Here is a 16,245-nt window from a genome sequence, read left to right on the forward strand (position 1 = left end):
CAGAAGCCGGGTGTGCATTTAATAAAACGCAGCTAGATGATTACTCTTGATTTTAATAGGCGATGATGTTCTTTGGTAAATCGGACTGGAAGGCTTTTCAAAGGGTTGCCCTTTTGCTAAGGATGGGGGAGGGGGTGACTAGCTTGAATCACTTTGCGAATTCAACATTTTGTCGCAGATCCAAAGCTGTGATTAGTTGCCAATCCCGTGAACTGTTGAACTACAGCGACCGTTACATTTGGTCAGAGCTAGAGCGCGCTTCCATCCCTCTACTAAAATCCATTGTGGCTTCGGTGTGTGTGTGCGCGCGCACGCTCTGTATATACGTTCTGAACGCTCGCTGTCCCGGATCAGTTACAGAAGGCTCAGGCTCGAATGACAAAAAAAAAAAAAAAAAAAAAAGGAGAGCCGCTTGGAGGGAAAGCGGACAAAGGAAAGAAAAGGTTTCTTTTTCCTGCGCTGGAAGAATGAGCTCGCGCTGGTGTGAAGCCGTGGCCAGCTGAAGGCGTGCAGGGCTGAGGAAGGGAGGGCTTGGCCCACCCCTCCCCTCTCCGTGCGGGAGGAGCCGCCGCGCGGCTGCAGGGGCGCTCTCTCCGCGCGACCGCCGTGCGCGGGGCTCTCTCCCCAGGGCAGCAGCATGGCAAGGGGTATGCGAGGTCCTGCCCACACCAGCCCCGGGACTCGTGGCACTTGGGAAGCGGCAGGATGGAGCCCGGCGAGGCGCTGCTGCTGCTGCTGCTGCTCGCGGCCCTGCCCTGCCGTCCCGGCTGGAGCCAAGTGGTGTCCGACCGCCACGCCGTGTACTGGAACAAGAGCAACCCCAGGTAGGAAGCGCAGGCGAAAAGTCGGCTAGGCAAGCTTGAACCGCCTTTATAGGGCACTTCCCCTTGTAAGTTCTGGCTACTTAGGAAACTTTGCGCGGACTGGAAGCCGAAATTGCATGCCTACACGAGCAACGATTTTCGTAGAAATCACTGTGGAGGTGAAATGAGCCAACGTTTCTAACCTAAAACACACCCCTAACACTACAAAGGTCTGCTTAAAGTAGCGCCACTGGCTGGATCAATGGGGCTGAGAAGGAACCATAAAGTCAGGGTTCAAATCCAGCCTTTCACCGACACTCTTGTGACCATCACTTCACCCTCCGTTGCCAGAGGCGCTCTTAGACTGTAAACCTTCTGGGAAACGAAGTTATCCTGAACTTTGTCATCAGTTCACCTGCAGGCATGGGAAGTTCTTACTAGTTAGAGCTATAGAGGGGATGCAAAAAAAAAAAAAAAGTTCTCAGCCCAACCAGGAAGAGAATGGCGTCGATATGGTTCAATCAGTGATCTGAAACAATGTCCAACGTAGAATTTCGTTTCTGCAAATTGGCACTTAACGAAATAAGATAATACTTTTTTCAGCTACGGTGGCAAAAATAACAGGAAGTTGGTTGGTTGAGCTGAGAACTTTTCAGCACCCGCTCTTAAGTGTAGCATTTCAGAAGCTTGAACGTTGGTTTAAACGGGCAAAGTAGTTAGGAAGAAATGTCTTTTTTTTTTTTTTAGGATTCCTTGCAGATTGTGAGTCCTTTATTGGACTTTTATTCATGAACTTACAGGATCATACATGTCCCCTCACTGGATGTCTTAAAAAAAAAAAAAATAAATAAAAGTATGTGGCAACATTTTTATCTAGCTCTTATTAGGGGCTGCTGAAAAGTTCTCAGCCCAACCAACAAAGTTGTATTTTTCCGACAGAATGAAAAAAAGTGGAAGATCACTGGACTAAGTGTATAGCCCTTGATGGAGACTGTCCCAACTCTGTTGGTCTGACTGAGAACTTTTCAGTGGCCCCTTGTATATTGATTCAATGAAAGGTATCACAATCGGCAAATAATCTCAACTTCTTTAGGATCGGTTGTTGTTTTTAATTCACTCCGCTTCATAAAGATTCTGAACAAATGTGTACAGAGACACATTTATAGCTCCTGCATCAGAATAAGCAAACAAAAAAAAACAACTGCAGGGAAATGTACAGGGTACAGAAATTTTGCTGGTTTTTTCTTGTATTGCCTTTGGTTTCCTGCATCAGAATAACATTCCAAATTAAACCACACTAAGCCTTAGTGGATTTTTTTTCTACTTTATTTTATATAACCATTAACTCGCTTCACGATGTCTTTTATATTAGTGGTATCTCACCTCAGGATGGTCTCAGGGGACCATCTTGGATCAGCTGCAGTGCTTCATGTCTGTTTTGAGCACAGATATGGGCTCACCTGCTTCCAGCTGCTCATAAGAGGACAATGACCTGGGCTCAAAAATATAGAGCTTGTACCGATGCATAATTTCCTATTTTTTCCCCAAGAAGTCTAGAAATCAGATGTGGTGCAAGGCTTCCCTTTTTTTTCACTGATCTACACTTAAAATAATTTTGTGCCAGGTTGCATAGAGATGAGTATGGTTCTTCTCCAGAAATGTAATGTTACCTGATGGGTTGCATGCAGACACTTTTCAGTTTAATCCATTTATGAATGGATATGATTAACATACCTATTTCTGCAGCTAAATTCCATGGAAACCGCTCCTTTATGGTAACCCTAATTAAATTACCTTAAACAGCAAGGTGTTGAAAATGTGCATATAGCCATTAAAAAGCCGTCACTGGAATGTGAAATATTTTAGAAGACAAGATACAGGAATGCAAGAAAATATCATTAGATAAATAACTCAATTGTAATAGAAATAGACATCTTACATATAAAAATTCATAGTTATATAATAAAGATTAATAAACAGAAACAAACATTAAGCAGACACCTTTTTACTGGACCAAATTAATAAATGTAAAGGGAAACTAAAGGGGGTGTTGAATAAGTCGCGAGAATTGTTTAAGGTAGTAAAAACATTGAGTGGTACTGAAACTCTAGATTGGCCCATAGTTACATTTTCAGCGGAGGAGTTTAATATATACTTTGAATCTAAGGTGAATCTAATTGTTAAAGCAATCCCAAAAGTAACCAGTCGAGAGGTAACCAAGTAAGAGGATGCTGGAATCACTTTGAGAATGTGGAGGAGATATTAGTAAGAAAATTATTGTATGTATGTAGACCAGGTGATTTATGTTCACCAGTTGTATTGAAGTAGCAGAATATGTCCTGTAATCACACAGTTGATGAATCTAATATTAGAAGGGGGAACAGTACCGGATAGGCTAAAAATTACGACTATTCAGCCAACAGTTAAAGATAAGAACTTGGGGGTGGAGGAGATCAAAACTTTCGACCAGTTGCCTCTTTACTATCTAAGATTTTGGAGAAGTTAGTATACTTACAATTGGATAAGTACAAACAAGAAAATTAGATTCTCGACGATCATCGATAACGCGTTTTGCAAGCATCATAGCACTAAGACATTACTGGTATCGATGCTTGATGAGTTGCAATGCGGATTTGGCAGTATTTCTCAACGTCTCTGCTGCCATTGATACTTTAGATCATGAAATCCAACTTGAGAGGCTTCGTGACTGTGGACTTAACGCGGTTGTCTATAAATGGTTCAGTTCATTTGTGCATAATAGAAAGCAAGAAATGATTATGAATGGGCAGTTGTCAGGTCTGAGGGTAGAGAAAACCGGAGTTCCTCAGGGGTCAGCCCTTTCTGCTGCTTTGTTTAACTTATATCTCCTTCCATTGTGCAAGCTGCTGCGGAAACTTGAGGGATCTTTTACATAGTCTATTGGAAGGCTGTAAACAGTTATAGCTAAGATAAAAGATTTGGATGGACGCGAATAAACTAATGTTGAGCATTATAAAGCCAAGGGTGATGTATTTGTCAATGAATACGGTAATGAATATTCCAGATTCTGTTAAAGTACTGGGCACAACAACTATGCAGTTTTCACCTGATATTCGATACTTAGGTGTAATTATTGATTCACGCTTATCCTTTAAGGCACACACTTACAGGTAATGGTAAAGAAGATATATTTTAAATTACGGTTACTGTATTAAGAAATCTTAGATCATACCTTTCTGGAGCTAATTTTAAATATGTCCTTCAGACAGTCGTTCTGTCTAGTCTAGATTATTGCAATCTTGTCCTTTTAGGAGTCTCTTCAACTGCGATACATGCATTACAGGTTACCCAAAATTCAGTTATTCAAGTTCTTTTTGGAGTGGCAAAGTGTGATCATGTGTCAGAATATTATGTTAAATTATATTGGTTGAAGATAGAATATAGGGTACAATACAAATTGTTGTTATTAATATACTTGTGTATACACCAGTTGGCACCAAAATATTTGGTTGATAGTATCTCACCGTATATACCGCTTCAAAAGTTACGTTCAGCTGACCTTTATATACCAACAAGAAAGCAGATGAGATTTCAAGCAACCAGAGTGGCCTTTTTCTATATAGGCCCTCATGACTGGAATAAGACTCCGTTACATATAAGACAGCAGAGAGATTTGAATACTTTTTAAAAGATTATTAAAACAATATTTATTTTGTAAAATGAAGTATGGGTGTTGAACACCTTAACTTTGGGTAAAACGTTGGATGTTGTGGTTAAGAGAGAGTGTACTTTTGTAACTGTCTGATTTTATGTAGGTGGTTTTTATTTATATTATGTGTATGATTTTGTGACCTGCTTTGTAAATGGAAGGCTATAAATGAATAAACTATAGTGTGTGTATTTTATAAAGCTTTTTCTGCATGTAAAGCGGGTTTTACATATGGAAGATGACTCTTAATATTCTGTAGGCGTACACACATGTACAAGTACATGGACCAACAAGAGTACCTTGTCTATGGTGTTTGGGCACAATTTCAAGGTACAGTACACACATACCTAATACATCCCCCCCTTTTTTTTTTACAAAACCACGCAAGAGGAACTCTATGACCGTCAGAGCAGCGCAGAATATTCAGCGTGCCGGCCAGTGCTATAAACCTCTTGCGTGGGTTTGTAAAAAGGGGGGGGGGGATATTTGCGGACCTGCATAGAGTACAAGGGGCTGCTGAAAAAGTTCTCAGCCCAATCAAGAGAAGAATGATGCGGAGCTTATTCCACACTTTTCTTGATACTTTTTATTTCACTTCATATCGTTGAAACAAAAAGTGTGGAATAACTTTTAAGTTTCATGGCTGCACATCATTCTCTTCTTGGTTGGACTGAGAACGTTCAGTGGCCCCTCATATATGCATACTTTTTCAGATCAGATACAACTTTACCAGAGTATTGTAGAAACCAAATAAACACATATGTTAACCTTATAAACTAAAAACATAGATGCTTCTAAGCACCAGACCTCTTTACGAAACTCTTCATAAGAGCTATGTTTGCTGATTTTTTTATGAATACACTTTACACTGGCTTTTATAAAGCTGCTGTCGAGGTTTCTACCGCAGGTTCGGTGAGATAAACTTTGCAACACTCATAGAATTCCTATGAGCGCTGGAGCATTTACCTCACTGGCTCACGGCTTTGTAAAAGGCACCCTTAATTTGTTCAAAATGCTTAATGTTAGCAGATAAAGTTATTTAATATATTTTGGAAGCATCAATGAGCAATGTGGCTCCAACACCGCTTGAGCTCATCACACCTCAATTTCTCATCTCCTGTAGCCATTCATAGTCCACAGTGTTTGTGATGTGTAGTGAGCCCAAATGGCGTTGAAAGCCACATTGCTTGTTGATGTCTCTAAAATATATTACCCCCTCCCCTTTTACTAAGCTGTGGTAGAGGTTTCTAACATGGCCCGGAGCGCTAAATGCTCTGATGCTGCTGAGTGTCGGAGCATTTAGTGCTCTGGGCTGCGGTAGAAAACTCTACCATGGCTTAGTACAAAGGCCTAAATAATTTCCTGCTTAAATTAAACATTTTGAAAAAAAAAATTAAAATTGTGTACATCAAAAAAGTTAATTAACGGTTTTCATTAAGTTTTTTTGGGGGGGGCTGTTCTGGTGTTTGGAGGAATCTGGTTTTATTTAAGGATATACCACCCTCCCTATTTTTATTTTTATTTTTATTTTTTTACAAAGACGCATTAGGCTTTTTTAATCGCCGGCCATGAAGGCATTAGCGTCAACACTCATAGGAATTCTATGAGCGTCAGAGCTAATACTACTGTGGCCGGTGATAAAAAAGCCTAACATGGCTTCATAAAAGGAGGGGATAGTTATCAATATGGGCTACTGTTATCCCAGTTATTAGTAATTAGGTCTTATTGCATAAAATAGGACCTGTGCTAAGATAGCACAAATTAGTGGTAAAATAAAATGTCTTACGGTAGGTCACACTAATAACTGTGGCTCTAAACGAACATTATGGGCTCCTTTTATCAAGCCGCGCTAGCGGGGTTAACGCGCGTGACTTTTCATCACGCGTTAACCCCTGCGCTGGCCAAAAACTACCGCCTGCTCAAGAGGAGGCGGTAGGGGCTAGCGCGTCCGGCGGTTTAACGCGCGCTATTACGCTAGCGTGGCTTGATAAAAGGAGCCCTATAACTCTTTTCCCCTCTTTTACAAAACCGCAGAAGAGGGTTTATTTTTTTAGCACAGGCCAGCACACTGAATGCTCTGCGCTGCTCTCAACGCTCATTGGAACTCTGAATGTCGGGAGCAGCGCAGAGTATTCAGTGTGCCGGCATGTGCTAAAAATTGCTTTTGCAGTTTTGTAAAAGGGGGTGGGGTGTTTGTTTGCCTTTATAAAACAGAAATAAAATAGTCATATATTGTGTGTGTGTATACATATATACTAAGGGCTCCTTTTATCAAGGTGCGATACGGGGGTTAGCGTGTCGGACATTTCATCACGCGCTAACCCCCGCAGCAAGCCAAAAACCTAACACCTCGTCAATGGAGGCGTTAGCGACTAGCGCAGCAGGCAGTTGAACGCGCGGTATTCCGCGCGTTAACCGCCTACCGCATCTTGATAAAAGGAGCCCTAAGGCAACCCCCCCCCAAAAAAAAACCATCTTAACTCCCCCTACAGTTTTCTCAGCAACTGCTTTGAATTTCAGTGAGAAATTTCACATACTTATTTAGTCACCTACTGGTAATAAACAGTTAATTATCTTAAGCTATGTTGATATTACTGACATTTTAGCGTTACTGCCTAGTGATTTTTGCAAATTAAAAATGTTCGCGCTAAAATAAAGTAAAATAAGAACATTCAAACAATACAATTAATGTGTCAGAATTTTGCAGTCACCGTGAATGTTCACAGTGTCCATCCCCAGCTTTAACACAGGCCTTCAGTTGCTTTGGGAAGTTCTTAACAGTCTTGTCGATCGGTCCTAGTGACAGGGTGTCCCAGATCATCTGTAGCGCTTCCTCGAATCTTTCAATTGTGGCTTTTGGTGGAGCTTGTGTTAGGTCTTAAACACTGATCCCCAGACATAGTAATCCAAGGGGTTTAGGTCTGGCAAGTGTGGAGCTTCCAGCTCTTGAGATGATAACGGAGCCACTATCGCCTTTGCTCTGAAACCTTTTTCATGCAGTGTCTGGATTCTTATTTATCCACTACCAACACCTTGCCCATGATTTCTGTTTCAATTCGAAATGCTTTTTTAAAAAAATTACCTATAAATTATGTTATCAAATGCAAATTATTATTTGCAAAAGTCTATGTCACAATGACATCATTAACAGTAAGCTGGTACTAAACTTTTTTCCTGAAATAATGGTAGCTTTACACTGCAAACATTTTTGAAAGTACAAAAATCATTGGGTAGTCAAGCTGTAAAATTTCATGTTGAAATTCCAAATTGTTGCTGAGAAAACAGCATAAAACTCTAGGAGGGGTTACCTTTTTATGCCTCTATCTATCTGTATGTGTGCATGTGTGTCCTGTTATAAAATTATCCTTGAAATATATTTAGGCAAATAAAAAATGTTTATATTTTTGTTTCTGTTCATTCATTTTTTTAAATATTTCTGCATTTATTTGAACTATTACAGAAATCACACTACTTTATCCATAGCTGTGGAGATAATTTTAAAAGCAATGATGTACATGCATAAAACAGGTTGATGCATGCTAAAGACTTATTATAAAATTGCCCAGAAGAGATGTAGGTGAAATTGTGGACATAATGCCATTTATAAGAACATACATATCTCCATACTAGGAAAAACAGATAGTCCATCAAGCCTACTATCCTGTGGCCAATCCAGGTCACAAGTACCTGGCAAGATCCTGAAAAAGTAAAACAGATTTTATGCTGCTTATCCTAGAAATAAGCAGTGGATTTTCTCCAAGTCTTTCTTAATAATGGCGTATGATTTTTCTTTTAGGAAATTATCCAAACCTTTTTTTAAGCCATATTAAGCTAACTGCTTTCACCACATTCTCTAGGAACAAATTCCAGAGTTTAATTACATGATGAGTGAAGAAATATTTTCTCTTTCTATATTAAATCTATTACTTAGTAACTTAATTTTATGCCCCCAGTATTTTTGGAAATCTAGTGATTCACATCTACCCGTTCCACGCCACTCAGTATTTTATAGACTTCTATCATATCCCCTCTCTTCTTCTCCAAGCTGAAGAGCATTAGCTGCTTTAGCCTTTCCTCATAGGAAGTTGTCCTATCTCCTTTATCATTTTTGTCGTTCTTCTCTGTACCTTTTCTAATTCCACTGTATCTTTTTTGAGACATGGAGATCAGAATTGCATACAGTATTTGAGGTATAACATTCTCATCTTTGTTTTCCATTCCTTTCCTGATAACTCCTAACATTCTATTTGCTTTCTTAGCTGCCACTGTGCACTGACCAGAGGGTTTCAATGTATTATCATTGATGATACCTAGATCCTTTTCCTGGGTGATGACCTTGCATCAAACAGCTATAGTTTCAGGCATGCTTTTACCCAAGGTGAACAGAGTCTGGGAGTTGAGCTCAGACCTTTGAGAAAATATTGGGATCAATATTCAACATGATATAAGCAGCAGGAGAGGTTCCTGCCCACTTAAACTCCAAGGAAAGGCTGGCCGCTGATATTTTGTGGCATTTATCTGGGTAGTGCTGCTGAACATCAGCTCTGACGGCCATGGTGGCACTGTTCAGTTAGTGCTAGGGCAGTCTAGGAGTGAAGCTTGAGTGCTGTCACCACTGACTATAACTGGTTACCTTTAAGATTTAGTCTGCTAACCAGTTGAGTAAGCTAATAAAGTTAGGACAGCAAACTTTGCCCACAAAGATACTGGTTGGAATGTTATCAGGTGTCTGGTAAACTTCTGGGTAACTGCTCTGACCTGGATATTCAATGCCAGAGTCCAGATATGGCCCAGCATGGAATATATGGGCTTAATTAAGCCCTTGGCTATCGGAAGCTAAAAAAACTGCTGACCACCATGGCTGAATATCAGGCTTGTTATTCATACCAAATAGCAAGTGTATCCGTGCCTGGGTATTTTCAGTGGGATAATTTTAAAAGGGAAATATACATGCACTTGTCCTTTGAAAACTGGCATAGCAGTGGCATAGAGAGGTGACCGGGGGGGGGGAGATCACCCTGGGTGCCATCTTAGTGGGGGGCGCCAGCACCTCTCATCCTCTCTGCTCCCCTTGTAACTCTTTGGCTCTTTGCTGGTGCGAGCAGCATCTCCAACCTGCTGCTCAGACTGCCTCGGCTCTCTCTGAAGCCACTTCCTTGTTGTGGGACCAGGAAGTAACGTCAGATGGAAAACTGGGGACAGCACAGGTGGCAGGTTGGAGATGCTGCTCATACTGGTGAAGAGTTAAAAAGGTATGGAGAAGAGAAGGCGTGCACACAGCCGGGGAGGCGAGAAAAGGAGCGGGGGAGCGGAGAAGAAGGGCACCACCGTTCTGGGTGCCTTTTACCCTCACTATGCCACTGGTAGGACATCTAAGTCCAACTTTGGATGTTTTTCGCAAGCCGTCCAAAGTTGGAAGTGGAGAAACTTCCAATGTCAAATAGGATGTCCAAATAATTTTTTTCTTTTTTTTTTGTAAATCTTTATCAATTTTTCATTAAAAAACAATGCATTGAAATATACATATAATTAACTTCAAAATTGCATTTACATCAATCATAGAAATACTTCAAAGACATTTCCCCCTTCCCACCCCAATATAAGATTAAAACTAAAATGCAGTATTTCAGACGTATAGTGAAAATTATATTGAACTTATTAATCATTAATGACATCAAAATATAATACCCCTCCATCCACCCACCCACCCTTCCTGGACCTACTTGGACTTCTTGGCTGTGGGCGGGGATTGAGGCACCTGGGTCAATCAAGCCCTAAGGCCCACCATTCTGAAGATGGCAGGCCTGCCGGCCGGCCGGGTTTGGGACCTGTCCGTCCGTCCAACATTCCTCAGGTACCGGGGTGAGATCTTGCGGGTTGGCGGGTGGGGGTTATTCGGGGGTGCTGATCAGGTTTTGCGGGGGGGCCAGATTAGGGGTGTCTGCGTTGGGGCAGGAGGGCCTGGGATCCCTCCTGAATTTTAGTGGGGGTGTGGGTAATGGGGGTCGCCGGGGCAGGAGGGCTTGGGCTCCCTCCTGCCCTGATCGTGTTGGAGAGGGTGGGGGTTTTTCAGACAGGAGGTCTTGGGCTCCCTCCTTCCCCCGGTCGTGTCGGGGAGGGTGGGGTTTGTTCGGGCAGTTGGGCTTGGGCTTCCTCCTGCTCTGATTGTGTCGGGAGGGGTGGGGAGTTGCCGGGCAGGAGGGCCTGGGCATCCTCCTGCCCGATTCGATCGGGGGGGGGGGGGATTGTGACAGGAGAGATTGGCTATCTCTCCTGCCACGATCGTTGCTGGGGGGGAGGTGGATTCTGTAAACGGTGTTCTTTTTGACAGACACCGGTTACAGAATCCAGCTTTTAGGCGAAGGACTGGCTCCTCCTTTGCCTAAAAGCTCTTGTGTTGGGCGTTTGGGACTTCGGCTTTTTTTTGGTTGATTATATGTTGTTAGTGTAGACGTAGTGGTGGTCTGGGCGTTTAAACAGCTGAACGTAGAGGCAGGCCATTATCAAAAAAACCTTTGAGAATGGACATTTTCCCTGCTTCTACTTGTAGTATTTAGGGCCTATGCCAAAAGGGGACTTAGACGTTTTTTTAAATTATGCCCCTCCATTTTAATGCGTGCTAAATGCGTTTTAATGCGTGCTAAATATTAACATGTGCTAACCACATGCTAAACGCTAATGCGTGCATGTTAGTCTATGAACGGATTAGCGGCTAGCGCCCGCATATATTTAGCATACCTTAGTAAAACAGGGGGTAAATGTCACTGCGAAACCCTCACAATCTACATAAAATTCCAGTTTACCGGTAACTAATTAGGGAGCATAAAGGCAGTTGCAAAAACCTGAGTTTTGTCCACCACTTGACCTTTAAATTCCAGGGGGCCCTCAATGCGGATTCCATGTCGGAGCTCCTTTCATCTGAAGCTCTTCTGGGTCCCCAGGCCTTTCTGCACTTCCTTAGAGATCTCAAACATCTCGTGCACCCATGCTGTATATCCCTGCAAAGTTGAGAAAGCCATCGTTAATGGCATAACGGGTCCCGTCAGGGATATGGCAAACTGAAATCGGATTCACCAAGTAGTTGGGTAATTCTACACATCACAATTAAGATAAGTGATATTTTGAATCTAGAGTTGTGTGTGCATTATTAATGTTGAAATCATATAAAGAAAAAGAAAAAAATATTTGAAGAATTTGAAGTTTAATCATCGCAACAATAGTTTGTTAAAAATAGAGAGGTTTTTGATCGATGAAAGACAACGGAATCCATGTTATATAGACTTGATTATCCATTTGGATTGTCTGTAGGGTTGCTGAGATCTTTTTCTCTCTGAATTAAGTTAATCTTGGACTGTTTGTGAGATCATATTTCCTGCTGGGTTATGACTTAAAGTGAGATTTCCTCATCCTATTTTTGATAGTTATAGCATTCCATGCAATGCCATTTTAAGCCATGTTAGGTTCACATTGGTGTCTAAAACAGCTTAGTGAAAGGGTCCCTTAATTCACTCATAGTCTGTATATTTCATCCTGGAAGTGTCATAGAGCAGCAACTGAAGGCATGGGTGTTTCTAATCCAGAAAAGTTGTGGAAATATATAGGAATGGTGATTTTGTTTTTTTAAAACATGGGGGGAAATACTGTTTAGTGTGAAAGCATATGGTAAAACTTAAATTTTTTGATGGCTGTTATCAAAATAACTTTCTCTAACTAGAAACATTATAAAGATTTTCTAATACTTCACTCAGCAGATAAAATGTGTTCTCTTTGAATCTCCCTCCCCAAATTGCATGACCAGGTGATTCTGGGGAACCTGTGCTGGCCCAAGGGCTGGATGGGTGTCTCATCAAAGTGCTGCTTTTTTAACTGCCATGGTTTTGGCAGTTGCCTACTGACCCTCTCAGGTCTGGATAAATCAGCTCTATGGAAGAGCCAAGCCCCTGTCCCCAGCAAAATGGGAATTCAATCCTGAGCCACAAGGTTGGCCTAATATATGTGATATTTACTGCATAAACTCCCCTCTTTTACAAAATTGCCATAGCGGTTTTTAGTGTAGTCCGGCACGCTGAATGTTCCATGCTGCTGTCAACACTCATAGAATTCCTATGAATGTCGGGAGCAGAGCATTCAGTGCACCGGCCTGCGCTAAAAACTGCTATCACAGTGATTTGTATTTCAGAGTATCTCCCTCTTTATTCAATGAGGACTTTAGCTAACAGATCCATCTACCCAGATATATTCACTTATTCTTATGCTGATAATATATATATATATTTTTTAACTATATTCAACAAAGGTTAGTTTTGAAGATACATTAGACTTTTTAAAGTGTATAGCTGAATAATTGAGTTTATGGCCCATGCTAACTTTTTGAAATTGAATAAGTCAAAAACAAAGGTATTGTAATTTGGAGCTTAAGATACGTTACGAAGTAAAGAAAGAACATTACCTTCTGATGAAAAATTGCAAATAGAAAATGCTGCCAAAATTTTGGGGGGTTATTGTAGATTCTAACTTTACTTTTGAATATCAGACTAATGCTTTGGTAAAAGAAAATAAATAAATAAATAAAATTCAGGTTACCCCGTCGAATGCTCAGTTTTAAGTCCTCATAGCTTTAGGGGTATTGCTCAAGCTAACTTGGCTCCCTCCCCCCCCCCCATCTGGACTACTGCAGCTCTCTTTATTGTGATATAATGGAAAAATTATATAGGAGACTACAGCTATTACAAAATACAGCAGCCAGGTTAATTTTTTAGTTAGATAAGATTGAGAAAGCGACTCCATTATTGATTGCGTTGCACTGGTTTCCAGTAAGGCAGAGAGTATAGTTTATGGTGGCATGTTTGGTTTATAAGGCTATTTATGGTCTTAATTCACAAGGACTTGTTCATGCTGTGAATGTTTCGAAAGCATTTGTTTCTTCACATCCATCTCTTTGAATTTTCTTTCGCATTTCAAGGGGGTTAAAATTTGGAAAAAGCTGCCATTTCATTTAAGAGAACTGAATTAATACTACTTTTTTGTAAAGCATTGAAAACTGATCTTATTGATAGTGCTTTTGACTTGTTATCTCCCTTTAATCAAGCTGCGCTAGAGGCTTTTAGCGCAGACCGGCGAAGTAAATGCTCCGATGCTCATAGGAATTCTATGAGCATCGGAGCACTTACCATGCCAGCTCACGCTAAAAACCTCTAGCGCAGCTTGATTAAAGGGGCCCTATATTTGTTAAGTGTTTTTTAATTGTACTCTCCTAGAAAGAGGGATAACTGTTTTGTGATCCGCTTTGAATCTTTATTGAAATTGAAGATATAATATAGTATAGGATAGTACATCTGGTATTTTCTGTATCTGGTACCCAACAGAGCAATTGAAACACACAGCATGAAATGAATAGAGGAGTTTATGCTACTTGCATTTTCCCATCTGTCCCATACCAGTGCTGCAAGAAAACAGCTTTCTATTTTTGGGACAGTCATTTCGCTAGCCTTAGAGTTCTTGACTCAACCCTTATCTCCAAATGGATTTCTTTTTAAAGATTCTTAGTTTCGGCTGCTTAGTGCTGGATCTTTTCGTTGTTTGCCCAAATCCTACACATATGTCAGACCTCTTAAAATCAAAACCAATGCAACCTTAATCTGCTTTGTGCGATATATTAAACTTTGTCTTTCATGTGACGAGGGGTGGCCGGAGGGGGCTATGGGGCCATGTGCAGAGACTGATTGTGGACCTCATTAATGGAGAGCAGTCACTGAATGGGCATGTGACTAATACTCAGCAGAGCACTTTCATGCCAAGTTTTCTGATTAGAAGACTTTTTGGAACCCCCAAATAATTTTACACTGTGAAAGAAATGTAAAATAGTTTATCTGGAAGCCTCTGGTATTATTTGTTTACTAGTATTGATACATCACCTTTAAGGCACAAAAGGCAAACCAAAGTGGGTAACAATTTGAAAATTAAATTATTAAAAAATAAATCATAGAAAGGAAGAGAGAAAAAAAGAATGAAAGAAGAAAAAGGGAGAACAAGGGAGGGAGTAGAATTCCACAAGGGAAGGAAGGGTGGGACAAGTATAGGAGAAGAAAAATTTTGTAATCAGAGGTAAATGCTAACTGAAAAAGGCATGCTTTGATGGCTTTTTTTGAAATTCAGAGTTTTGAAATGTAGGTGTATTGGGAGAGAGTTCCAGAGCTGGGATCCCAAATAAGAAAAACTGAGTTATGTCATGATGAATATAGCTAGGAGGGGGAAAGGGTAAGTAAAGCAACCTGGGAAGATCTACGAGACTACGAGTACATTTGGGGGTGTAGTTTGAAGCAGTGAAACAAGGTATAGTAGGATGTAAATTTGAGAAGACTCTCAAAACTTACTGTGCCTCTAACAACGGCCGCTAAACCGGTTCCAGCCGGTTTAGCGTGCCAGTATTTTACCGCCCAATTATCAGAACAGCTCACTGTGGTCTTGTCTGAGCTTCCTAGCAGCCTCTGACTCTGCAATTCAAAAATAGTACAATGAGGCCATTACTATTAAAATGGTAGTACAATGGGCAATTCTCTGTCATCGCCAGGTGGTGATTCTCTAAATCAGTGTATCGCAAACTGTGTGCCCCGGCACACCAGTGTGCCTCTTGAGATTTCTGGTGTGCCGTAACACACTGGCGAGGAGGAGAGTCATCCACGTTCGCTGACTGCCTCCAGGACATGCCTCTTGCAGTGAGAGACACCTCCTGCAGGAAGTCAGCCGGCACATATGACTTTCCTCCTGGCCAGCATCTCTCCTCTGCCCGCACCTCCTGGATCCCTCCACCGGTGGGTTTCGGCCAGATGGGCCTCTGTGCATGCACAGCTGTCGACACGATGATGTCACGCATGCACGTGATGTCATCGTGTCGAAGGCCGTATACTTCCAGATGCCTTCCGGCCGGGGCACTGAATTTAGTGTGCTGCTAGTCGGAAAGTTTGTGAGACACTGCTATAAATGAAGTATCGGTTTTTAGAATCCGAAAATTACCATCTGGTCCGTGGGTGCCAATACTGTGAAAAGTGCATCTTAGGTGCGTGCTTCTGGCTGTGGCTCATGATAAAAAAAAATTTTGAAAACTTAAATTATGGTAATATTTTTTTCCCATCACTATATTACTAGAATTTAAGTGTGGTTTTTTTTTTTAGAAAAACACACTTAAATTATAGTAATATAGTGATGGGGAAAAAAAAATCTCTAAAGGTGGTGCTGTCTCAAAAAAGTTAGAAAAGCTCTTTCAAAAATGCCGTTAGAGTGCAGTGGAAGCAGCCTGCATTTTTGAAAAAGCTTTTCTGATTTTTTTGAGACAGCACCACCTTAACATTCTTTGTTCAAACTTGCATATCGGTTCCATGATGCAGCAACGAAACAGGCCACTTCGGAACCCTCAACTAAGATAAGTTGTTTGGACCATTGAAATGAGCATATCTTTAAGTTTGACTGCTTGTGCAGCATAGGAAGAATTTTTGAAGTATGTTCAATTATATGCAATGATTGGGTGGTGAGGCGATATTCTTGGGGTTCGCCCTTTGGTTTTGCTTTCATGTCTAGGGTTATTGACTACCTATGAAGACAACTTTATAGTTAAAAGCTATTTGAATAGTTCTTAGGAGAGTGAGTTTTGTGATTTTTTTTTTTTTTTGATTACCTATCTTTGATCACCCTCAGTGATAACTTACAAAGAATTTTGGTTACCCCAGTGTTTGTTTGGACTGAGAACATATACGTAAG

General features: G+C 41.0%; 1 protein-coding gene across 2 annotated transcripts in view; it reads left to right on the forward strand.

Annotated features, from left to right (window-relative positions):
* Positions 1 to 372: 372 nt before the first annotated feature.
* The window catches only part of EFNA2 (ephrin A2), a 161,101-nt gene continuing 145,228 nt past the window's right edge, over positions 373 to 16,245 (forward strand). For both annotated transcript variants that reach the window (XM_033955269.1, XM_033955270.1), the window contains exon 1: positions 373 to 824. In XM_033955269.1, coding sequence (XP_033811160.1) covers positions 706 to 824 — 119 coding nt within the window. In that variant the 5' untranslated portion in view covers positions 373 to 705. The remainder of the gene's footprint in view (positions 825 to 16,245) is intronic.

Source organism: Geotrypetes seraphini, chromosome 8 (assembly GCF_902459505.1).
Source record: "Geotrypetes seraphini chromosome 8, aGeoSer1.1, whole genome shotgun sequence".
NCBI classification, from domain to species: Eukaryota; Metazoa; Chordata; class Amphibia; order Gymnophiona; family Dermophiidae; genus Geotrypetes; species Geotrypetes seraphini.